Source organism: Mya arenaria, chromosome 3 (assembly GCF_026914265.1).
Source record: "Mya arenaria isolate MELC-2E11 chromosome 3, ASM2691426v1".
Classification (NCBI taxonomy): domain Eukaryota; kingdom Metazoa; phylum Mollusca; class Bivalvia; order Myida; family Myidae; genus Mya; species Mya arenaria.
In genome coordinates this window covers 88,925,664-88,936,795 of record NC_069124.1, presented here as the reverse complement: position 1 = coordinate 88,936,795, position 11,132 = coordinate 88,925,664, and the positions used below count along the sequence as shown (strand labels likewise).

The 11,132-nt window shown below is 39.1% G+C and overlaps 1 protein-coding gene across 2 annotated transcripts; it reads left to right on the top strand.

Annotated features, from left to right (window-relative positions):
• Positions 1-33: 33 nt before the first annotated feature.
• LOC128227736 (uncharacterized) lies at positions 34-7,923 on the top strand. Of its 2 annotated transcripts, none has more exons than XM_052938540.1 (12): positions 34-1,979; positions 2,158-2,231; positions 2,406-2,528; positions 2,757-2,879; positions 3,076-3,153; positions 3,253-3,485; positions 3,734-3,847; positions 4,082-4,195; positions 4,329-4,533; positions 4,711-4,854; positions 5,070-5,226; positions 5,439-7,923. In XM_052938540.1, exons 1-12 carry the CDS (start codon positions 34-36, stop codon positions 5,557-5,559), a joined length of 3,432 nt encoding a protein of 1,143 aa, XP_052794500.1. In that variant the 3' UTR covers positions 5,560-7,923. The 2 variants fall into 2 exon arrangements, with proteins under 2 accessions (XP_052794500.1, XP_052794499.1); XM_052938539.1 differs by having other exon boundaries at positions 3,229-3,485.
• The last annotated feature ends 3,209 nt before the right edge of the window (positions 7,924-11,132 follow it).

Here is an 11,132-nt window from a genome sequence, read left to right as displayed (position 1 = left end):
CATCATTCTAAGTCAACAATCGAAGAAGACAAGATGAAAGGAGAACTCGCTCAAACCACGGAAGGCAGGCGAAAGGATCCTGGCCCGGACGTTGAGGAAACGGAAGTACAAGATGTTTGTGCCAGATGCAAAGAAACGAAAGGTCTGTGTGGGTGCATTATCTTTGAAGATGACCGCGTTGTACTGTCTGTTACCAAATTTGAGAAACCATACATTGTACCAATGCGATTCCAAAAGTTTCATGGAAAAGAATTACCTTGGCAAATCATGAAAAGTAAACAAGCTTTATTCGCCTCCGAACTGAAATCATGTAAAACCGATTTTGCCAGGGATAACAGAATTGCCTTCGAGTTCACATTACCAATATACACCGGTAAAGATCCGCACGAAATAGGTGATATTGATGTAAACGAGTTTGATATTGACGATTCGTGTGCTTTCGAAGGCGAATTTTCTTTACCTCTGAAACTGAATTATACCAATATAAACGATGATATCAGTAGTTTTTCTGCATCAAACTTTTTAAACAACAATCAGTTTGACTCCATTAGCACCTCGAGTTCAGACACGCCATGTAAGTGTGCAGACATTGAGCAAGAAGGACTCGTTGAGGACTGTGATAGAAAAGTGTGGTTAGACGGTACGTTACAGTGTGGAAAACATGCCAGCATAAGTTTTGAGTGGATGAAGTGTGAAGGCGACGCGAATATTCCGTCGTCCGTACGTTTGGACTCCATTGTGCCATGTGATTCCCCAGACAACTGTGATTTCCCTTCATTTGATACGTCATTATGTGATGCTTACATTGACGGGCAACCACCTAATCTAAAAGTAGAAGTAAATTCTAACACAAATGATGTCGTTGTTGAAAGCAAATCGCTAAACGTGGCGACTGATACAAATAAGATAGTATCCGGTTCTATTAACAATCAGAAAACGAGCACTTCGGATGAAAATCGCCTGAGTGCAAAATGCTTCGCCAATGCTCAACAATTAGGACAAGAAAACTCTTTGTCGTCATTTTCAAATTTGTCTACAGACACTGTTGTAAGAGACACGACTGATGAAACTTTGGTTTCTGTGATCAATGGTGATGATGGTCACGATGATAACATTCCTGCAAAAGTTAGAGAAAACACGGTTTTATCTAATTGTAAAGTAGCACACTTAAAAGGTGCAAACCTAGGCCATGACGAAGAGGCAGATGAAATAAAAGACGTAGATAAACCGACAGAAGCAGAGCCAGAAGATTCTGATTACACCTCAAACTCAGTCGATGTCTTAGATGAATATCTAATAAGCATTTGTGATACAGAGAACGAGTTACAAACCGATGTTGGTTTGGCAAACATACTAAAGCGGAAGGTTACAAGGACCGAAGATGATAACAGAATTATAGTGCTTCATGAATTAAAGGAAAACGAAGGCAGAGAACCAGAAAGTGAAGTGATATCTAACATTAAGGAAAATGCAAACTGTAGTGGTGAGGAAGAAAATGCAGAAAACGAAAATACCACAATTACAGGTAACAGTGCAATAGAAACACATGTATCACCCGCCGAGACATGGTTCGATATGTTTAATGTGGCGAGCGAAAGTATTGACTTTTCCCTTCCACCTTCTGAGTTTCGAAGAAGACTACACGAACGTTTTGAAATGTTCCCCTTTAAACGTCCTGACTCGTCAACTTCAAGAATACTTGGCAGGGGGGAAGGCGAGATGTCGGAGTTTGCTCGTAGTTTGTATGAGAGCGTAGAAAATGGTCTGGAGCCGGAAGAAGACCGGAGCAGCACCAGTAGTTCCCCAATACCTTCCATCGTCTCTTCCGGTCGCAGTTCGCCTTTCGGAACCGAAACTGGTGTTGATGTAACTTTTCCATCTAGTCATTGCGAGACGCTGGAAATGGAAGATCTTTTAGGTGCCGTTGGAGGTCGAGCTGAGAAGGGAAAAATCTCAGATATTGAAAATGAACAGCAAAGGTAAACATCAATCATATGGTAATACAAAATGATTTTAAGGAAACGAACATTTGAAAAAAAGATTCAATCTACTTATGCATATTGACACATCGTTTATGTTAAAAAAATAAAGGTGTGCATGTTGTTGTAACAAAAATGTTTTCGTACATGTCATGTGTTTTATATTTGGCTCGTTTAGCTCTGAAGTGAATGACCTTGTACCTGATCTTCCCGATCACTGGACAGGATACATGCAAGAGCAGTTATTGAAGTGTAAGATCATCTTAATTGTTACACAAAATTGCATGTTATATTTTCCATACTTCTTACATACAAGTATACGTACAACTATATAATTTAAAGCGGGTTGGGAGAGGATGAAAGTTTACTCTTTATCTTGTTCCAACTTGTCATTACAAGAGCCACAACGTTTCTTTCGTGTCGCAGGCAAGAAGGTTGAGGGACTGCCCCGGAGTTTCCGTGCCACGGTGTTCTGTGTGGATGCATCGCGTCACGTGTCCAGCACTGAGTGGAGTCACGTCTGCCGTTCTCTGAAAACATTCCTTGAATGTAACCATATACCTATATTGACTCATAGAGAAGTATCTAGATGTAGCGGTCGGAATGTACGATGACCACAATAAGTATTTGAATATGTAGTAAATAGTTATTTTAAGGCCAAGTTTATTTCTAATTCACTCGCCATGTGCTGCGTATATGGCCAGAACCGCGATCAGTACCCTATACTAGAAAATTGCTTATAAAAGGGTATTTATAAAACATGACAGTCCATTGTAGACGTGGGTTGGGTCCGACGGGAGTTCGGGATCGAGGAGTACGTAGCGCTTGTGATCACCGGAACGGAAACGTCCGTCACCGTCCACCTCACCACTGACCTCAAACGAGTCGAGGCGGCCCTTGGTCAGTGTAATATGATTTTTTAAAATTCGTTTTCGCAGGACTTGTACGAAATTCTTGATCAATCTTATTAAATAGCGAAAGATAAAAAATATATACCTTTGTTGAGCGCCTTCCTCGCAATCAACAAATTGTCTTCAATATACGAGTAAGAGAGTGCATCCTGTTACGCTAATATCAAACGTATTACATATTTCAGACACTGTTAAACCTGGCGGAGAGTGTTTCATGTTACCTGCCTTAGCCCTGTCAATGTACTGCCTCGCACCATTCCAAGGTAGGTAGGGTAACATTCAGTTTAGCGACGAAATGTTCATTAACCGTCGAACATTACAATACCTAGATTTATCAGTACGCCGTGCAATTATTGTTTTAGGGAGGAGTTTTCCTCAAGTCCATGACGTCATAATGGAAAACAGAATAATAGTCATATCGGCCGGCCATGTTAGCCACTGGAGTCATAGCATGCCAGTAGACGGCGGGACCGGCCAGAATGTCACCGATACAGCGTCGGCGATACAGGAGATCACGGACAGTATCCGGAAGTGGCCGTGGAAAGCCATCAAGGTGCAGCTTCACCTCGTGCCCGGTGTAGGACAGGTAGACATGGTGAGCAGCGTTGAAAACAAATTGTCTCATACAAGCTACACCCTTGTGTCTGTTTTAAAAGCATGTCACCATAGAGTCTGTTGCACAGCTGTTAGATATAACTGGTTTTATCAAATTATGAGCAAATATGGTAAGTTTTATCAAATTATGAGCAAATATGGTAACATTTAATTCTGTGACTTTTGTCAATCCCCGTATTTATGTGATGCGGCAAAGAAGAGCGTTTAGCCCATGTTTTATGGTTTTAGGTGTTCTTCGAGGAGATCGGGTCTGTGCCGCTGCCGGAGACCAAGGTGGTGGTGCACGAAAGTCACGGGGGTAGCCTCGATATGGAACAGCTTGCCAGATCTACATATAACCACGTCAGTTTCACTAATATATATATACAAGTGTCATAATTGTGTTCTTAGTTTTTTCATGTAAAAGTAACACCTTTAATTAATAACAAATATTTCACCATCTTTAAGAATAAAGCATGTCCTCGACACTTAATTATCATATTGAGCCATATATTGAGAACATCTCCTATAGTCGACATGTTCCCCGCATGTAATATACTCTGTGTTAAATATTGCTCAAGTTTCCGTTCACTGCAGTACATAACGGGCCAGATCACGTGCCAGATGTTCCGGGCGAGTGAAGCCTTCCAGAGGGACGTCTTCTGCAACCTTGTGCAAACCCTGTTTCCGGACAGGACGCATCGCGATCTGGTATGTATAATGTATGATTTGAGAAGATAGGTCGCTATTTACAATAAATGTTAATTATAACTTCTAAATGATTTCGTTAAAAATATAACTGCCATGCTATATATTTCAAAGAAAGGATTGTTTTTGCATCCAGGCGAGCATGTGTGAGATAGCAGAGACCGCGCATGCGGAGTACGTGGCCCAGAAAAACGAACCGGAGTCAGGCGACAGCTGGCGCCTCGAACGCAAGGAGCTGCCTCTTCTAGGATCTCGAGTGACCGTAGGACCGGATATGGACGAAAGCACGAAAGCATGTGTTGCAGGAAGAGGAACGGTCGTAGGGCATTTGAAAAGCGGAGGTGATAAGATAAAAATGCGAGCTAATATCAGAATGAAAATATATCATACTGTTACACAGTCATTTTTTTTTTAATTTAAGCACACATGTAGTTGTATTAAATATGCTACGGTTAACTACAATATGGAAAGTGTTTGTGTAAAGAAGTGCATCCAATGTGTACGTGACATTGTTTCAGGTCAAGTAAGTGTGTGTTGGGATAATGGCTACCAGAACGAGTGTTGCTTTAACCCAAAGGGTAAGTATGAAGCGCTGCCGGACGACTCACCGGTTAACGGACGTGGCCATGACGTTATACGACCGGGATTCACCGTTAGAAGAGGTTAAACATTAGTCTCTTAGCTCAGTCCGAGCACAGTTTTTATGTCTGTCCGTCCGCTGCCTTTAATTGTTTCGATTCAAAACGATTTTTCTTCCTAAACGGCTTGCCAAGTTTCAAGCTAAATTATAAGATACAATAAATGGTATATAATGTTCAAAGAACTGCCATTGATGAGCTGTGTCAGTATGCCCATTTACACCGTTTCCGTGTGACAGGTCCAGACTGGGCGTACGGGGAGCAGGATGGAGGCCCAGACCAGGTGGGCCACGTGCTGCACGTGAGCCGTGACCGTTCCGTTCTCGTCCGCTGGCCAAACGGCCGCCTCCAGAACTACCGCTACAACTGTGGCGGGCTATACGACGTCGTCATATCGTACGTGCTTATCATTTCAAGTCACTGCATCTCTCAATAACGAAATACCTAATTCTGATATACCAATGCTACTCTTATAAATTTGTCTTACATGTGAATGTTTTACGACAAAGACACCGAGGCGTTACGTGGACTTTACCTGAAATTGATTCACCATCCACTTAATATGGTATTGTTTCATTATCATTTATATTGGGTCTCGTGTTCTTTAGGGACGCTGACGACCCCCTGGGGATGGAAGCATATACTACCAAGATGAACAAGCGAAATATGCAACGCTGTACCGCACAACCGGATCTGTGTCTCACCGTGGCCGCGGGCGGCCGTGACTAGTGCAGCCAAATGAGTTCTGTTGAATGTGCATCATGAACTCCGCCGATAATTTAAGCATATCATGACTATTGTCTTAACAGTTGTAATTAAGTGTACATCAAATGTACCATACATGACGCATATTCAGGTTAACTATAAAAGTATTGTTTACATGTGCTCATATCTACCGGTGCCATACTTTTTATGCCTAATTATGATGACCCACATACTAGTAATTTTAAACAGAAGCGTTTGTAGTTTTCGTTAAAGTATCTTTCTTTCTTTTTAAACTTGAAATGTTGTTCGAGTTGGTTTAAAATGAAACATTAAATGATTGTTGATAAAAAAAAGTCTGGAAATGAGCTGTTATCAAGTACTGTCAGGTTCGCTCATTCGTGTACCGGCGTGACGACACTCTCTCGTTATCTAGTGTTTTAAACGTTTTGCAAAAGTATAATTTGAAAAACTGGTAACTTTCGAAGAGTAAGAATAATCAATAAACATTACAATAACTCGCATAACCACCATTAATTCATTTTGCATTCAAATGAATTATATATTGTCATTTACATATCTTTATAATTACACAGTAATGGACAGCGGCCGACTTTTCTGACGAACCCTACTACTAAACATATGAGGGTTTTTTCATTCCTGTATTATTTGTGTCAGTAATATTGTTTGTATCTGCATTTATCAATGTGCCATTGGATGTCCGTCTTGCTTGTTTCATTGGATGTCCGTCTTCCATCTGTCCGTCCACAATAATATCGTGCACTGATTTATCTACATTTTTGAAGCAATCCTATTAACAGCCAGAGCCATGGGGTCTTTCTCAGCGTTTGCGAACAGTCCCTGGCAACATGCACACCAAGTTTCATTTGAATATATGTATGACAAACGCTGGCGTTCTTCAAAAAAAGACTAGGTGATCAAGTCATAGAAAACCTTTTAAACACAGTTTCATCGGATATCAATTAAACTTGTTCAAAATGATTGACTATAAATTCTAGACCAATACCGAAAATGAAAAATGCCGGCTCAAAGACAAGGTCACTACTTCAAATAATACAGAAAAAAAATAATTCTAAACAGTATTATTATTCGGAATTGTTGACCAATATGATACTGCTCAGTATGAATGTATTCATGGACTTTAGGAATCGTTTGAATATGCGACATGTCACCAAGTACGCCACCAAGTCAAATCATACAAACATCTTGTGACCAATAAAGTCTTGTTGTTTTTTTTCTATTTTACTAAAACTGTGAAACTTATATGTACCAGAAATTGGCAGATAGGCAGTTTCTGGTTAACACAATTGGTTCGTCTTTCCATGTCATTGGCTTCTGTCATATTTATATCTGATGGACGTGTTCATTGCAGAATGTTATTGGCTTCTGTCATGTTTATATCTGATGGACGTGTTCATTGCAGAATGTTATTGGCTTCTGTCATGTTTATATCTGATGGACGTGTTCATTGCAGAATGTCATTGGCTTCTGTCATATTTATATCTGATGGACGTGTTCATTGCAGAATGTCATTGGCTTCTGTCATATTTATATCTTATGGACATGTTCATTGCAGAATGTTATTGGCTTCTGTCATGTTTATATCTGATGGACGTGTTCATTGCAGAATGTCATTGGCTTCTGTCATGTTTATATCTGATGGACGTGTTCATTGCAGAATGTCATTGGCTTCTGTCATGTTTATATCTGATGGACGTGTTCATTGCAGAATGTCATTGGCTTCTGTCATGTTTATATCTGATGGACGTGTTCATTGCAGAATGTCATTGGCTTCTGTCATGTTTATATCTGATGGACATGTTCATTGCAGAATGTCATTGGCTTCTGTCATGTTTATATCTGATGGACGTGTTCATTGCAGAATACAAATGTACTTTAAGGGACTCGTTCACACATAAACCAATTACGTCTGTGTGAAATTTTAACATATGTTTGAAACATTAATAAAACATCATCACAAGTTCAAATCAGAGCTCTGCCGTTAATTGCCACACTACTGCTCGATTTTGCCGAAGAGCTTTAGCAACGCGTTTGAAAACTGAATAATTTACGGCTACTAAAACTACAATATTATGTCTCAATGAGAATGTTCCTGTTGCTGTTTGGTATTTGTTAAATGAAAGTATGTAAATAAATATATTTGAACAAAGTTTGAAAAAATACATGTATGTGAACGAGACACTTATAACTTGTGTTTTATTACCAATTTATCACAATGTGAAGCTGTTACATAATAACACCGTATTTTGTACGGTAAGTAAGTACCTTCTTATATTTGTATGCATTTTTATCAAAAAATTTGTTATTCCAATAAAATTGTTGACTTGAAACATTTCTTTTATTACACCCTTTATTCACCAAGTAGAATTTCTTTCATTCAAAAAAAAAATAAAAAATAAAACAATAAAAAATAATACCAGCATCATCTAGTTCAATTTCAATTTAATACTTGATAAATTAAATACCTCCTCTTAGCAATACTTTCCAAAGATTTTTTTCTAGCAAGCTAGATTAATTATAACATGTTTACCAACTACACATCACTATACCATTGTGTAATTCCCATGTACATAATGCTACCAGTGGCGGATCCAGGTTTCTCAGTGGGGGGGGGCGTAACTTCTGAAATTGACTTATGTTGGCCGCTAAGGCCCCCATGTGTTTTCATGGTAATTCAGGGGGTCGGAGGCCTTCGCGACGGCCTCAAGCTCTTAAACTATTGCATGTGTTTACAATGGAACGCCGGGGCTCAATGTTTCTTGCGAAATGCGTTATGCAAATGCTATATATAGAACAATAGTTTCATTTTCGACCAATCGAATGGCCGGGTACGGAATTACGGAAGCTCGTGCTATGTGAAATCTAAATATAGTAACACCTCCTGAATAACGGATCTCGCATTTCGCATGAAGCATTTTAAAAGCATTTAGCATCTCGCATTTTGCACAAAAATCATTTCCCAAAAAGCATTTCGCATATGGCATAACACAATCAAATTGAATCGGACGAAATATTGTGCACGTTCCGAACTGCTCCCGGCAGTGAATGGGATGTAAGACATAGGCTACTGATACTGCTACATAAATATTATTATACGGTGGAAGAAACGATACTCTTTCTAACCTAACGCGTTTACAGCAATATACAGAGTTGCACATCTTGCTATTCGCAATCTAACTGACTTTCTGCCATATTTTCTCTAGGACACCTCTTTACTTTACCGTTTCTGAATATTATATTGTATTGGTGTGTTTATATATGTTATTCTAATGAATAGACACAACAAACGTATTATTTTTCACCTCTATTACATGCAGATAAAAGTATTTTTTCAAATTAATGTGTTCCTTTTTTCATTTCATACAAAATGATTCTGCTCAATTTATGCTAACAACGGTAAAAAATATTGAATCGAAGCTTTTCGCATTTCGCAAAAAGAATTTCGCATTAAGCAATTCGCAAAAAGCATTTCGCATAAAGCATTAAGTGTTTTGCAAAAAACATTAAGCATTATGCAAAAAGCATGAAGTATTTCGCATTTCGCAAGAAGCATTGCGCCCCGGCGTTTTTACAAAGCTTGAACTGCGAGAGACACTTTGTAACGTAGTAACGCCGTTAAGCTGATCGTCACCTCCCTATAGATCAAGTTTTTTTTCCCCGCATAAATTGAAAGACCTTGGTAAAATTGAAAAAGTAATTCATACAGTTATTGGGCAAACTTTAATGTTTGTTCAGTGACACCGAGTGAAAGTGTCTGCTTTAAGCAAGTATTCCGCTGAATTCTCGTGTATTTGATCTCTTAAGTTAATCTTGTTTCATATTATCGGATTTGGTGAAAATGTTACTGGATTGCTAAACGGTTTGGATCCGGATTAGACGCCGAGTTACTCGGCGTCTGATCCGGATCCAATCTGGTTGACGACATCACTACGGTCGCTATCGGCATGCTTAGGGTTACAAACAAAACTTTATCGAAATTACCCATTTACTTCATAGATCTATACGCATGTATTAGCATCTCGAGCAGATAGAAATTGACGCCATAGTGGGATTTTTTTTTATGAGTTAAAATGAATTGCCTCTCGTAAATTGTCCCTTACCGCTATAAACAGTGTTGACCCTTATCATACCGATCGCGACCATAGTAATTTTAAAGTTAACCAGCTTGGACGAACTAACTCGGCGTCTGATCTGGATCTAAGCTGTTTTACACTCAGTCAACTGTTTTACCAGTTTTCAGACGGACCAAACAAGTTTTAATGACCAAACACATGATAATTCAGCGGACTATTTCTTTGAAGGCAGGATGAGGGTTAAACCATTACAGTTTGGGAGCTATGGAAACCGGAATCGGATCTGAATCGAGCACAAAAAAACGACATTACCGTGTTCAGGCTTTAAATCTAACGACATATCTCTTCGAGCACATCCTTTGAAAATAGCAGTCGAATCAGTTCCAATTCCCAACTGTTTCCCGTAGTCTACATCGAAAAGTGTCGCCTGCTCAAAATACATGTTTCCTTTTTTTAAATTTTCATGTAGTTTGAGTGTTAAAAGCTTGGATCCAAATCAAGTACATAGTTATTTGTATAGATAACATAATCATGAAAAATCCAACCTTGATTATTCGAACTCGGATTACTCGAATTCCAGACAATTTAAATTTATAAGCGGAACCAAAATTAAGTTTTTATTGCTTTACGTATTCACATCAAGGTTTGAGCTCACTTTTTTAAAAGTCCGAAAATCATAACCTTAAAAGCTATCTACAATGATGGAAAGATATTAATAATTTATACATATACTTGGAAAATTTTAGGGGGGGGGGGTGCGCCGGGTCCGCCCCCCCCCCCCCTGGAACCGCCTATGGCTACTTACATATTTGCTGTTTGAAATGTATACTATTAACGTTTTAGTTCACTGGCACCGGATTTTCAAACTCAAACATTTTTTTTAAAAAATCAAAAAAAATCTTATAATTGCTTACTAAAAATTATAATACCGAATATGTAAAAAAAATATTGAAAAATATAAAAAAAAATCAAATATGCACTTTGTACTGTATAATATACTATATAATGTTAGTATAGTATAAAATTATACTAAAGGTCCCGACAAAGTCGACGAGTTTCGACTGTACTCCGGGTTGGGTGTGTAAGTTTATTTATCCTCGGCGGGTGCTCCGTTAAGATTGTTAGTCATTTTAGGTTAGTGCACAGTGCACAGACAGAATGTAACCCTGGTTGGAGCTTCCCTGGTTCTTTAATGTGCACCAGTGTATAGCACTGTCACACAGAACCCCCCATTTAACGTCCCTCCCGGAAGAAGATTAGGTTTTTTTAGTAATGCGACGGGGGGATCGAACCTGCGATCCCTGGATTGATAGTTAAGTGTGTAACCTCAAGTCCACGGATCCGCCACAAACACCTGAAACTAACCACTTTATACTGTGGTATGTGAACAAGAGGAACAATGCGCGTGTGGACTGGCCATACAGCCGGGAAAACTAGTTGATGTTATCATTGTTTTCAGTGCTCTAATCCATTTTACTTTTTTTG

Bases quoted from the DNA above. Each gene is read 5' to 3' on its own strand.
- LOC128227736 (XM_052938539.1), top strand. From the start codon at position 34: ATGAAAGGAGAACTCGCTCAAACCACGGAAGGCAGGCGAAAGGATCCT. The intron at 3,154-3,228 runs GTAGGTAGGGTA...TAGATTTATCAG, and splicing joins CTGCCTCGCACCATTCCAAG to TACGCCGTGCAATTATTGTT. The intron at 3,848-4,081 runs GTCAGTTTCACT...CGTTCACTGCAG, and splicing joins CCAGATCTACATATAACCAC to TACATAACGGGCCAGATCAC.